The sequence below is a fragment of the Cyclopterus lumpus genome, chromosome 6 (genome assembly GCF_009769545.1).
Source record: "Cyclopterus lumpus isolate fCycLum1 chromosome 6, fCycLum1.pri, whole genome shotgun sequence".
In the NCBI taxonomy this organism is placed as follows: domain Eukaryota; kingdom Metazoa; phylum Chordata; class Actinopteri; order Perciformes; family Cyclopteridae; genus Cyclopterus; species Cyclopterus lumpus.
Genome location: NC_046971.1, coordinates 8,256,593 through 8,271,589, shown reverse-complemented (window position 1 = coordinate 8,271,589; position 14,997 = coordinate 8,256,593). Strand labels below are relative to the sequence as shown.

Genomic DNA, 14,997 nt, shown 5'->3' with positions numbered 1-14,997 from the left:
GCTTTGATTCTTTTTGTTGCCCCAGATGTTTCTGTCCCTTAGTTATTCTTATTTAGTTCACTTTTCTTTTGTTTAATGCCCGTAAAAAACGCCAACTCGCCTTTTGTTTAGTGGTTGTTTACCAGTTGTCACAAGATCTATTTTTTATAGATTTATATTTATTTTTGTTATAGCATGAAACACAATTACAATAATAGGAATACAACGTTGTACTTTGCAAACGTTGCATTTTTAAAAATTGCAATGCTAGAGTAGTTTTAGTGCTTTCTCTTGTCTTTTCCCTTTGTGCAGTGTTTACATTTACAAAATATGTGAGGTTCTGGTGTCTTTGTTTCACATAATGTTTGAGTAAGTTTGTGTCTTCACGGGTGCCACCAAGAAGAAATCATGGACATTTCCGCTACGTGACAGGATAGCAGGTCTATCTGACGAATTTACTGCAATAAGGATGTGGTTCTACCGACATATTCCTACTCCATTCCTACTATTACATTTAAAAACTTAACTGTAGTATGCTGCGTTTTATCATATTTGTTCTGACCGCAACAACAAAAAATAAAAACACACAAATGCTCATATGACAAACTTTCACCGGGTAGTTATTGTGTCCAGCAACAACAAATCATTCAATAGGGTTTAGCCACCATGACATAGGATGGCCATTAAGTATGAGCTATATGATCCACTTTTATTACACTACATAACTAGTAATGATAAACCATGGGGTATGCTGCGGCCTCTCAGCCTTCATATAATTTAATTGAGCCATCAAAAGTGACATTTCAGCAACACTGGCCAGAATGCCGAGATTCTGATCGCTAACAATGCGACTACAATTGTTTTAGAGCAAGTTTCTGTGTATTATTGCATGTTTTATACATTATGCCCATTGGTCAGTTATATTGTGGTTATAGAGCGAGATGCAAAAGCAAACATTCAAAGTAAAGAGATGGTGAAGGACTATCATATTTATAATTGTAATGCAGGAACTGTAAAGGTAATGTTGGAGTCAACTATAATTCCAGGACTGGTAGAGTGATTAGATAATCCTAGTCTCTGGAAGGTGATCTTGTAAATATAGGTATTAATGGTTTCTTTTAGGTAAATCTTTGCAGTTACAATTCTTAACAACCGAATATAATATTTATTCTGTTATGATATTGTGGCTGCACTCAATGGGACATAACACCATCCAGTCAGATGTTGATGCTGTGTCCATAACATGCTTCATTTATTGAATAAATCAAACATTAGAAAAAAAAACACAAATAGCACATTACCAACAGTAAGTGTTTTACCGATGACTGCTTCTTTATTTAGATTAATCCCCGAGGACTCATTGGTTGTCCCCTGGGTGGATCAACAGTAACACCACTAGCTTCAGTGTGCCATTCTTTGCTCACTAGCAACACACACCTGACGTCCCCCTTTGCTCTTAGGCAGCTATAGGCCTAAAGGTCAAAGTGGGAGGGAAGTAAGAAGAAGGGCAAGGCGCAAGTGTTGTTGTTACACAGAAAGCAAACAGATTGGGAAAGGGAATAACAAGTCTGGCGGCCGTTGCAGTAATAGGAGACAACCTGCCCCTCCCTCTGTCAGTTTGCCCCCTGACTTGTGGCCTTCTCTTTAGCATACAGCAAGGGCAGCTGGACTAACTTGTACAGACCGTCATCAGCATGTCGGATATGGTGAAGCAATGAAGAACATGTGCTGGGGCGCTTTAAGTAAACCTAGTAAATGTACTTCAGAGTGTAGCAACTGCACTGCAACCTCTGAACAGACCCACAATTATTCATAAACAATAAAAGCAAATACTGTATAAGATTGTATATAATAAATTGCTCTGTGAAATGTCCCCCCACTCTGATTATTATATTGTCTTGTGTCACCTCATTTGGGCTGTGCATTGTTAATCATCATATTTTTAACATCACTTGAATTTGAAATATTTCAATATTTTGCTCAGATCCAATGTCTATTTTCAATGCTCACTAACCCCCTATCAAAGTTAATTTATTTTTAACTTTGCACTCGATGCTACCTGCTTATCCCTCATTGTCTGTGATCCTGTAGGCATTTCCTGCTTCTCATAGAAAATCTACCAGCAGCAGGTGCCCCCCCAGCTTGATAATCAAGCGAAGAAGCAATAATCATGTGAGGTTTCTTAAGTTGTGTACGCATCTACCCATTAACTCTAAATACTCTTGCTGCCATCTCCTTTGCAACAGATCCACTGGTAATGATTTTATGTGTGATTTATGTTGAATTGCATCTTTTGTAAGAATGAAAATAAAACAATTAATTTTGCAGAAGTGGGTCATTATCATCTGACTTTTCAATTTTGCATTACACCGATTCATGTGGAGGGAATTTCAAGGTGGGGGCAGATTAATTGTCCATTATCGCTTATGTCTTCTGGTGATATAAGTAGCATCCTAATGTTTGCATCAAACTATCAGATACAAACTATTCCTCAGTATCTTGAGCCAGCATGTTCCTTGAGAGTTTTATTAAGTGGTTGCCACTAATACCTTTGAGTAAGGAAAACCCAGAAAACAAATCAATTTCTATAATGGATGGAGAGCCTATTTTCAGAATATCTGCTGGCTAATTCAATTACTGTGTTGCTTAAAAATCCTTGGCCTGGCCACTATGCAATTACTACATGAAGCAGCATTCTGAGACAGATCGACATTTACTAAAATGAGAATCGCTACACTTTCTTGTGCATCATTATAATGTATTATCAGATAATCAAGTGTAATCCTTTTTAATAATGTTGGTACAGTGTAATCATGCTCTTGCTCAATATAGAGGGTATATATTACTTTTCTAGCCCAAATGTTGGCTCAACCCTAAAGATACCACGATGTGTATATACTCTAAAAGCTTAACAGTATGTATACAACTACTAACTTTATTACCAATGTTCCTCTCCTTGTAATAAATGCATTAAATATTACAAATATGCCGATTTAAAATTGGAGATTCAAATGTTAGCCCCTAACTATACAAAGAGGTACAACTACATCAGTCTGGACTATGGAGGCAGGAGACACTGTTTTGTTTTAACAGGGAGGACAGACCTGGTTTGTGTTGTTCACCTGGGGCTATCGAAGCAAACCACCCTATGAACGACTATTTTGGGTGCTGATTATTTTATTCTCTGCTCTCTGAAATTCAAAAAATAATTTGAGATACTCAAACAAACATAGATCACATCAAGAGCAATTTTGTTCAATAAAAGAGGTGATTTTTCTGCAAAAACAGGCTCATGAAATGTACTGTCTTTATCGCGATACTAAGGACAGATGTTACAAGACCTGAGGCGTGATCATCTGTTTAGCAGGTTCAGTACTTTAACTTAACTTTTCATAAACACTGATACAAATAAAGTTATCATGACTCTTATCATGACTAAAGGGTCACACATTTTACATCAAAATATAGCCTGAGGAATTTAATTCGCAAGGTAAGTTGCTTGCTTACTTACTTGGCATTTCAGAAACATATTAGATACATCAGTAGATGTTCATGAAATTGCAGTGTTCATAGAAAATATATAATGAGCTGTGTCTGTGTTGTTGTAATTTATATTCAAAATAATTTAGCATAAGGGTTCAATTGAGATGCGTTGGATATTGATTAATCTACCTCATACAAGATTATTTTAGGATGTTTTAGATATTCAATATTTAAAAGAAAAGTGTTTTTAATACTGCAGAGAGCTTCTGATCATGATGGAGAAAACTTTCTTGTTTTTAGGTTACTTCAGTTATCACAAACTTGTTCATTCAAAAAGCCATGTGAAACTTCCTTATGAAATATGTGATATGTCAACACAGATAATAAAAGATATGACATGAGGTATATCATCCAATTAAGTTCTTAGATATGAAGTACTGATCAGTGGAATATTTTACACTCACAGAATACTTTGAAAAGCATGTTCAAGATATAGCAATGTGTCAAATACATGACATGGACTGCAAAAGAGAAGGAATTATTCATTCTTTAAACTAATAATTCATTATAAACCAATTTCCCTCTTGGGACACTGACATCCATCGATTACACAGCCCTTGTTAAAACCAAACCATGGTTGAAAACATTCAAACAAGTGAATACAAGTACACTTCTGCACACAGATCATAAACAAATAACAATGCACACGTGACCGAATAGGTGACGTAACAAATTATGTAAAATAATGAACTCCAAATGTGTCCAGCACCTTGGCTCTCCCAGTCCATGAGACACACTTTCATTCAGACACACACATTTCAGCAGGCAACAAAACCACCTCAGCAACTGCACGGTGACGTCATCTTCATAAATGCCAGTCATAATATATGAGGAAACCCAGAGAGAGCAAAGACAGGAGAAGGAAAATGAGCCTCACCTGTCGATATCAGAACAAAAGACCGCTGTCCCAATCATGATGGCGAAGTTATCACTTTAAAGTTCCCCACTGGGCTCTTGAGGTCCTTCATCACAGACTCAACTGACCACAGACTCAACTGACATTGTCTATCTCTCACATGTCCGCCAACATCGTCCTCTTTCCCCGGGTCCATTTCGGAAGTAGCTATAGGCCTCCTTTCAAATCCCAAGTCGGGTGTTTGCAGCGGTCTAGTAGCTAACATTTAGCGTTAGCAATGGCGGTCTCACAAAAACGCAAACGTTAACTTCGCCAACTGATAAAAAACGAACGTGAGCTGGCGTAATAACTACTTGTTTAATTTGGTAATTAAGATGCTGGTTAACTTTCAGTAGTTCTATTAGTTTCGCGTCACAGTGAATAATCCCAGTTCACCGTTAACATTTAATATTTTAAGGTACTAATCCCACCTTCACCTGGCATCTGGGTAACGTCAGTGGACTTGAAATGATTGACGCAAGCTCGCGACCTCTATCGCAGTGCAATACCGTCGTTCGCCACATTGCGCACCATGGGGGCGCTGTTTTACGCAGCCTTTAAGTGCTGGTGAGGCTCGAGGAGCCATCTTTATGTTCGCCATGATTGTTGACATGATATTCATATAAACTAGCGACATCTCTGGCATGTTATCTCAAGTATAACAAGCTTAGACAACAATACAAATGTATGTCTAGTAATGAAGAGTACATACATTTAATTTAGTTTGATAATGTCATTGTTTTTCTCTTTCTTTCTTTAAGGCCTTAAGTGCACCACAACCAGTGGTTGAGCTAAATTCTCATTTTACACTATTGCATGTGTTGTCTTAACAAAGTACCCTGTAAGCAACATAAATACAATACACAGCAACAGTCAACAACAAATATGCATATTGCCAATGTACAGTATAGGCTAACTAGATTTTGTGAATTCTCAAGAGACCATATTCTTGACACACTACTCGAGTTAAGCAATGCACATAGCTGACAGAAAATAGTTGTGGTTACATACTGTAAGATCAGAGGGCTCTTGCCATGAGCTAATCATTCCATATGCCATATAGGCAAGTGTTGAAGGAGTGTTGCTTGTTTATTTATAGGAGTCTAAGGTTCCACAGCAGAGGGTTGCTCTTTGAGCTGGATTCAATTACATCTCTGGTGAAAGCTGAAAATATAACATTTATACAGATACAAAAGCAAGTATAATTTCTTGATTTTAATCTTTAATGTGCTGGATTTACAGTTGTTAAAGCACACAATGGGGAAGTTTTCTCCAGAGAAATACACGTCTCAACACATTAAGGCTATATTTTGAATATTCATGTATTTATTTTCTTTGCATGCTGACTGAAATGTAGGGAACCAATGGAAGATAACTTGTGGATGGAGACAAATAAAGTATGAATACATAACAACTATGGTAATGGAACCCTCCATTATAAGTTCAACTCAGCATGCGCTGTCATCATCCTAAAACCAGTTACCCAGTGGCTGCATGGGAAACGCACAAATTCTCTGTGCTCACAAACAAACCGTGATGTTAAATTATGTTTTAAGTGTGATACACCATGGGAACCCAAGAAAAAAAAGAAGTCCCCAGCAGCAGCAGCAACAGCAATTGAGTATAATAATAATCAGAAATTAATTTTAAATTTCAGCACTAAAAATCCACCCATGTGTTTTTAATTATTCTTGTTTAAAATCACAAGGAGAGGAAAAAGCTATGGGTTGAGAAACGCTATGAGACACATAGCATCGATTTGCAGTCCAGATGGTCAGCACCGGCCTCAGCGTGACCTAATATCACGGATCAGCAGTCTGTTTACATTGTAAAGCTCACTGTGACATGAAGGAACATGGCAGGTGAGCTACAAAAAAAGGAGAAAAAAAATTGAGTTAACACTGAGTAAACTTCTGAGCTTCTGAACAAGTGAGGCCTTGTAAGTGCCAGTGTAAATATGGTTCTTCCTGTAAAGAAAATAATTTTTAAAAACCTGCTCTTACTTCGAATTAAATTATTTGTACGGGCAGAATGTCTTGGGATGATTTGGCTGTAAAGTCTTCAGCAGCTTGCCAAAAAAAACAAACAGTCAGGATGTTTAGTAGAGCATGTAAATCTATTTCATATCTGTAGGAGAGGTGTTACTGTGTGACAGCAATGGCACAGAACTCGACCCTTCTAAGCTGGTGTAAAAGTCACCAACATCACCATGGTTCCTTTGGTATTTATAGCCTTTTACCAGTAAAACACCCTAATTCTATGTCAGGTTAATATGGGTGGTGACACATTTTGCATTTTGAAAAACTGTTTTTGTTTATCTTAAAAGCTTCTCATTGACCCAGTCATTTAAGTGCTAACTCAAAGAAGCATGAGAGAGGAGGACAGAAACTAGTTGATGTGTTCAAGTTGATGTATTTCTGTCCAATCTAAACTCTACACCCAAAGATATTAAATTTACAATGACTTTAAACAGAAATCAGCAAATCCTCCCATTTGAGAAGATGCAACCAAATAAATGCCTGATAAATGACTTCAACAATGAATAGATGGATAGAAAAAGAAAGAAAATAAATATATAGATATACTATATATATATATATATATATATATATATATATATATATATATATATATATACAATATATATATTTATATATATTAATCTCTGTGTATTTTTAAATCTTGCACAGCACATTGAGAATGACGAGGGTTTACACACATAAACTAACACTGATAGAGGACCTCAGGACCTCAGTCAGCCTTTTGGTGCCGAATGCCACGAGAGGAGAGTCTGAGACATACAGTTACCAATAAAGATTAAACGTTGAGGCCTTTGAAGTCAACCTTGATTAATAACCCATGTGTGGTTGTCCTGAGAACTGATCCACCCTGCGGTTGCCCTTGGCTTAGACTTCGGACGACACTATCGCCTAAAAAAGGAAACGGCTCGATCAAGGAGTGATATGATAATCCGAAGTAGGCATGGGACTGGACATGTAGAGGTAATTCCAAGGAACCCTGCCCTCCGGATCTGAGGTATCCAGTTTCATCTCTCGCCACATGCCCCCATTACCTATCAGCAAAAACATGATCATCAACTTCAGATGACAGCAGGCTAAAATTGGTGGATATCAAAACCCAGGAACTGGCGAGGAGCTTGGCTGGGGTGTCCAGTGGAAGCCCCGGGTTCAGACACCTCAGCGTTCCTCTCAATTGCAGGGCGAGAAATGAGGACGTTCACACTATTAATTAGATTCAGCTGCACACCCTCCTCACGTCCCATATGCAAAATATTCAAATGTATGCTATAATCCATACAAAGTTTGCTAAAATGTATTAATTCTGACTGTATTACATTGAGTGAACATGAACAGTTTATTTCTCCTCGCAGACCATAGCAGGTGGGTTCCCAGAGTGCAATTTGTCCGGTTTACGTGTCATCAACCAAAGCCCACTAACATGATTGGTCAATACTACTCTCAGACTATGAACGGGAACCAGAATGCTTCCAATACCAAAATCTTATCCCGTTGCCGACGGATTCTGCATTCATATGCAGATAGCCAGTCACGTTCCCATGCAGTGACAGCAAAACATAAACATAAAAAGAGGAAAGCTAACCCAACTGTGGTGTTAGTAGTTAGTTCATAAGACTAGTATAACTAAACTGATACATTGGCCGGTGCTGATTTATTGGCCTATACTAGTTTATTGCAGATATATTGTATCAATGGATATGTCTGCTGATAAGTCATCAAAATGTTTTAGGTATTTTAGAAAGTGTCACAATTTCATTGTTTGTAATTCAGAAAGCAATGGCAATTGTTTTCCATCTGTGAAATATCCCATTCATATTCAAGGTTGAAAAATAATACAACAAATCTATCCGTATATTAAAAGATATTTGCTGGTGCTATGCATTTGTAAAAAATAGCTGATCAGCAGTCAGCTGATATTATTATTAGATTTCTTTTCCAACTGATAATATCAGTAACTGTAAATTAAGTACTGTCTGGGCTACTGTCTAGGTTAAAAATGGTCTGAATTGGTTGAAAAGCTGAAAATACTTTTAAAATGTCTGTGTTACTTATAACCATAATTTCAACAGCAGTCTAGGGGCTAGATCTTTACAAAACATACGTGGAGAAATGGATTAATGGATAAAATAAAATAAATTGGATCATCAAACAATTTTAATTCTTGACAAATCAAAGCACTTCATCACATTAATGCAAAAATCATGTTGAATTAAATAATGTAATTCGGCCATTTTACTCAAGTGACTTGCAACACACACACATACCCAGAGAGTACTAATACACCAAGAGATATTTAACTGACAGTTCTAGACATATATGCATATTGTCTCATGGCATAACATCATATTGTGCAAACCTATTGCTAATCTTTCTGTATAGAAGTCATTTGACCTGACAATCACTAAATCACTGCTCACTGAGAAATGTTCCATCTTAATCCTTAATGTTTCTTTTGTTCATGTTATTTGGAAAGAAACCTATTGTGATCCTTTATTATTATGCAAGGTCTGTAGCGTTAATGTAAACATCTTCAATCAGAGGCCTCAAGATATAGCGCCACCTTTATAGACTCATTCCAATGTCTGAGACGCTGTCATCACCAGCCCGACAGAGCATTCGTCAGACTGGGTCAAATGCCCCCTATTTCATTCTGAGCAGAGTAATTGGCACTAGAACGATGTGATCCGAAGGAGCTGTTGACTAGTATGGCTGACCTTCTTAAAACTCCTCTTTCAATATATAACACACTCTCTCTCATGCATGCACGCGCACACACATGCACACACACACACACACACACACACACACACACACACACACACATTATACGCACATGCGTTCATTCCCCAATCGGACTATTGGCTAAGCCGGATACACACTTACGGAAATACACACACACTTTGTAAATATTTGGCCTGGGGTTCGGGAGGAGGAAAGCCAAGGGGAAGTCACTGACACAAGTTGCTACTGTGATTACCTCATTCTGTCTATTTTTAGACAAACACAAGCCACAGAGGAAGAAGTGCAATTCATCAAAATGCTAATAAACATTGGCTTTAAAAGAAATAAAGTTATTGATTTTTCCTACTGTCGAGCATAAAACGATACATTGTTAGAACAATTTTCATATTATAATTAATGATGATGTTGACATAATTGATCATTGGGAAGCCAAATACTTTTGCCATCATTTAATCTTTTTAATCATGCTATTGTGACATGTAGAGATTGTTTATTGCATTTGTCATCAACTTTTCATTCACCCTGAAGAATGCAGAGAAAGCAGATGTTTCCTTGGTGTGAGGGAAGCAAAAGTATCTTGTTTCCATGGGGGTCTCCTGCATTCATCGGCCGTGCCATTAATAACGAAGGGAGGTTCTTCGCTGTCAGCATTCATGCATCCTGCAGGCTTTATGGCATGTGTCTCCTAGGCTATGTCTCATTACATGCAGTCAGACTAAAGTATGCATATGTAAATGTATGGATTTTTATAGAAGGCAAAGACCAGTCACAAACACACGTGGAGTATACAGCATATGTTGCTGTTAAATCAAAAGGTTATATAAATACTGCATTCAAATAAGACATTGGATCCCAGAAAGATGAGATGCACAAATTGATTTAGAAAAATTATAAATAAAGGTGGCACAGTGAGGTTACTGGATCTTGACAGATCAATAAAGTTTAAATCCTTTGAGTATTATATGTTTTGTCTGACCAAAATAAAGGTGCAACATGTCCATTCCTCAGCTTGTTTGTTGTTGTTTGTTTCCTTGGTTACGGTCAAGGCCTGACACCTTGGCATGACCCAGACTGCCATTTGGTGAAGGCTATATGCTAACACATTAGCAGCAGGCGGCACCGTGTCCTGACACTGATATTTGACTCTGACATGCAACCCTTTGTTCAGTAATGGAAAGGCCACAAAAAAAACGTGATCGCAAACTAAACCTAAAGTTTGTGGCGGAATGTTATACCCGCCAAAAATGCCACGCATCCACGTAATAATGCAAACTGTCCCAGTAGGTTTTAGCAACACTGATTAGCACCCTTGGGCTATTATGGTTGTGCTACAACTGCAGTGACATAACATACCTAATGCAGCTTCATGAAGGCAATGAAAGTGGAACAAACTGTCTATAAATAGATCACAATGCTGTGGTAACTTTGCTGTGTCCACCCGGGCTACTTCTTCTAAGCTTGTTATTCAATCTGCAAAAGTAGACTAATAGAAATATTACACATAAAATAAAGTAGACCCTGAACTTGTGTTGAATATCTGGACTGCAGAGGATTTGCAGGGACTGTTAAGGAACTAATACGATTGGAAGTACTTGCAGCTGTTTATTTGTTGTTGTTTTTCTTACACTTCAGTATCTCTGTGACCCCGGGGCCAGGTCACCTGTTTTGCGGGTCCCTATCTTCAGTTGTACAATTGAGCCCTTTAAGTGCTATGAACGGTCAATGTTATTTTGGCTGCGGCTTCCTGAAGATGCTATCCTCTCTGGTATACTCAAGTGTCAGTCAAGCCAGCAGTTTCCACTGTTTGGGTCCAGGAGGGCTCCTGGTTTTACGAGGCCCCCGTGCTTCAAAGTATTCAGGTTATTTCATCTTATTTATTTCAAGACACATTTGATGTGTAGCTGTGGAAGAAACCTGCTAAACTTAACAAGCTGGATCTATTTGTCATCGTTCTCCGGACACCTGGCTTAACACTGTGGGCTGTGACCCATGCCGGCTGGGTCCTGGAGGTTCCCCTTGTGACGAGAATAGCCCCATGATTTCATGAATGAGGGACCTAAAGGGTGAGAGACTTCATTTCTGAGTTGACTCTGGAACTGGAAAGCGCATTTGGACCTCGCTCTGAACAAAACAGGACCGAAGGCTTTGACGTGGGATAATAACTTGCAATCAAGATGAAAAGGATTACATTCGTAAGGCTATCCATTTACTTGTAAATCACTGCGCTGCAACAGTGAAGCGAGCAAATGTGAGAGGGACAGCAGCAGCAGCAGCAAATGTCATCTGGTCTTCCAACTTGGGGAGGGCTTTGGAGTTTAAAATGGTGTGAATATGATAGCCATCGGCATCGGAATAGCTGAAGCAAGTGGAGATCTGTCTGCACCATTGAAAGTTGACAGTTCAGAGGCCCTAATCTGACAAAAGGACGGTGTAAATCAACAACAGCACAGCGATTTTGGATACAAAACAAACAGAAAGGTTGAGAAGCCCAAAAAAAAAAAAAAAAAAAAAGACCTTTTGTCTGTATGTATGAGACAGAGACTTTTGAGGACGCACAGGCGAAAGGGCACGAGGGGGCCACAGAGGAGGTGAGTGACGGATTTACCCTCGGAGGGGTAAAAAGATGACTGTGGTGTCCCAGGAGAACCACGACGACACTGTGGTCGTAACGCCGTTGTATCAAGATGCTGCGGACTTGGAACCAGCGGACCAAGAGTGCAGCGAGAGGGTGGTCATCAACATCTCAGGTCTGCGTTTTGAGACGCAGTTAAAGACCCTCTCACGCTTCCCGAGCACGCTTTTGGGCGATGCGCGTAAACGGATGCGTTTCTTTGACCCGCTGAGAAACGAATACTTCTTCGACAGGAACAGGCCGAGCTTTGATGGCGTCCTCTATTATTACCAGTCGGGAGGGCGGCTTCGGAGGCCCGTGAGTGTCGCCGTGGATATTTTCCTGGAAGAACTCAAGTTTTATGAAATCGACGACGAGGTAATTGAACTTTTCCGAGACGATGAGGGCTTATTGAGGGAAGAAGACCGCCCGCTGCCCAACAACGTGTATCAGCGCCAGCTATGGCTCTTGTTCGAGTATCCGGAGAGCTCAGGACCCGCACGGATAAACGCCATTGTGTCAGTTATGGTTATTTTAATATCCATCATCATATTCTGCTTGGAGACTTTACCCGAGTTTAGAGAACTACCCCCAGTGCCGGACAATCCCGTCAATGGAAGTGCTCACAGCCAAGAGCCCAGTCCGTTTACAGATCCGTTTTTCATGGTGGAGACACTTTGCATCGTGTGGTTCTCTTTTGAATTCTCCATGAGGTTTCTCTCCTGTCCCAGTAAAGCAGCTTTCTTTAAAAACATCATGAACCTGATCGATGTCGTGGCTATAGCTCCCTATTTCATCACCCTGGGCCTTGATCTCGCGGATCATCAGGGCAACAGTCAGCAGGCGGCGTCTCTGGCCATACTCAGGGTCATCCGTCTGGTCCGTGTTTTCAGGATTTTTAAACTTTCCAGACATTCAAAGGGTCTCCAGATTCTCGGCCAAACGCTTCACGCCAGCCTCCGGGAGCTGGGACTGCTCATATTCTTCCTGATTATTGGAGTGGTTTTATTCTCCAGTTCTGTTTATTTTGCAGAAGCAGAAGACCCCGAGTCTGTATTTACAAGCATACCTGATGCGTTTTGGTGGGCTGTGGTGACAATGACCACCGTAGGATATGGAGACATGTATCCCTCCACCATCGGGGGGAAATTTGTTGGATCTTTGTGTGCCATCGCCGGTGTGCTTACCATAGCTTTACCTGTCCCTGTCATAGTGTCGAACTTCAATTACTTCTACCACAGAGAGAACGAGGATGAGGAAAATGTTCAGTACGTGCACGTGACTAGTGGACAGCAGCAGCAGCAGCCCTCCTTAATAAGTGAGTGCGATTCAATTAAAAGTAACCAGTCGCTATCCAAAACGGAGTCCTCTCGGGGAAGCGACGACTTGGAAGCTTTGACATATCCAAACGTGACCCCAGTGGAGACATACGTAGGGAGACTGACAGAAGTGTAACACCTTGGAATACTCCGGTGGACATACCTACAGTTTAGGCTCCTTCGTGTTGGATGCTGCAGTTGTTTGGCAAGCTGTCTAGTTCCTAAAGTGGAGCGACAGGGATTCATACCTACACCCCCACCAAGATGATGTTATAGGGTTTAACCTGCAATTGAATTCACTAGATGGCAAGGAAAAAACTATTGGGTACAAATCAATAAGTGGGGAGCTGTGCACCAAAGCGTCATATTGTGAGTCCTCATATAATATATATATAGTATATTGCTTCAACTGAAAACCTCCACATTATATATATATATATATATATATATATATATATATATATATATATATATATATTTATAAGCTGGTGTTAACGTGCGAACCCAACTTCGTTGAGAAGATCATCGCCTATTTTTAAAGTACCGACGCTTTGAATGAAGTTGAAGAGCAGAGATCAGCCGTGCGTCAAAGGGCACGTGACGCACCAGGCGACCAGTTCTTCGCGGAGAAGCGCACAGAGAATATGTCATAATCATTAGATTTCTTTTCCAAAATGGACACAGCTCACTATGAGAGATAGAAAACATCTCCGACTTAACTTTTCTTAGGCGCTTGTAATATGCTTCTAAATGAATCTGATCAGAACAAATGAGCTCTGAGCGCCACTGTGTGGAGGATAAACATCCCTGCAGACACTACTTCTGCTCCGGCTCTACTGTGTGTAAAATGAATACTTCATCATGAGTATGTTTGTTGCAGCTCGTATTGACTGATTTCGGCATAAGCCCCTGAGATCTCGCTATTTGACTCTGTATGCATCCGGATGCTTGTGATGGTTAACTAAGCTCAGCAGAACTCTGGCTGCTTTCTCTCACTGATATTGTGGGTTTGGTTTTCTGCTGACTTGCAGGAGGCAGACGATTGAGGGAAGTTTCTCCCTCAGAGTCGCAACAAAATGTGAGATTATCTTCTTCTCTATTGGATCATTTGTGATATTTGTGCATTGCCAGTGTTGTAGCCTATACATGGACCTCATGGAAGAAACACTTTGAAAATGTCCAGTGTGCCTTAATGGACACCGTGTTTATCATCAGTAAACAAAAAGGGACATTCTTTTTTGTGTAGGCTTTATTAATGACCACACTTTATTTGTATAAAAAGCCTTGTGTATACTGTGATTTTGTATTTCTGAATGTCCCCTTTTCCTATGCAGCTTTTATTGCAAAGTTGGAATGGCAACTTGTCCATGTGTTGTCACAGTCAATTGGATTGCATTGCAGCTCGATGTAAATCCCTACATAGCCCAAGACATTGCAACGCACCGTCTGCATGACACGAATGCATTGTGAATTTGAAATGTGATCAAATATTTATTTTTCTAATTCAAACATGTATGTGAACTTAACTTAATCCTTTTATAAATAAATTATGAATCAGAAAATATACCACTCGTTATTGTTCACTCCACAGATCAGACTTGCAGTAGGCAAACAGCAAGTAATTTATGTAAAAAAAGAAATACAAATCTATTCCCATGAATTAGTATAGGCCTACTGTATACATTTTTGGTGCTGACTGATTGAAAACGGCGCTGAACAGACATCGGGTTTTCTTGCCACAACACCAATTAACTCAATAAACTGTCATCGTGATACATGTAGGGAGATGTATTGGTCTCGAGGCATATTTTAACAAATTATAAAGTCTGATAGGTCTGACCTGTTTTGTGTTGAATGTGTGTTTTTAGA

At 39.5% G+C, this 14,997-nt stretch overlaps 1 protein-coding gene across 1 annotated transcript; it reads left to right on the top strand.

The window, feature by feature from the left end:
* The first annotated feature begins 11,821 nt into the window (after window positions 1-11,821).
* LOC117732376 (shaker-related potassium channel tsha2-like) lies at window positions 11,822-13,264 on the top strand. Its single transcript, XM_034535285.1, has one exon. It carries the CDS (start codon window positions 11,822-11,824, stop codon window positions 13,262-13,264), a length of 1,443 nt encoding a protein of 480 aa, XP_034391176.1.
* The last annotated feature ends 1,733 nt before the right edge of the window (window positions 13,265-14,997 follow it).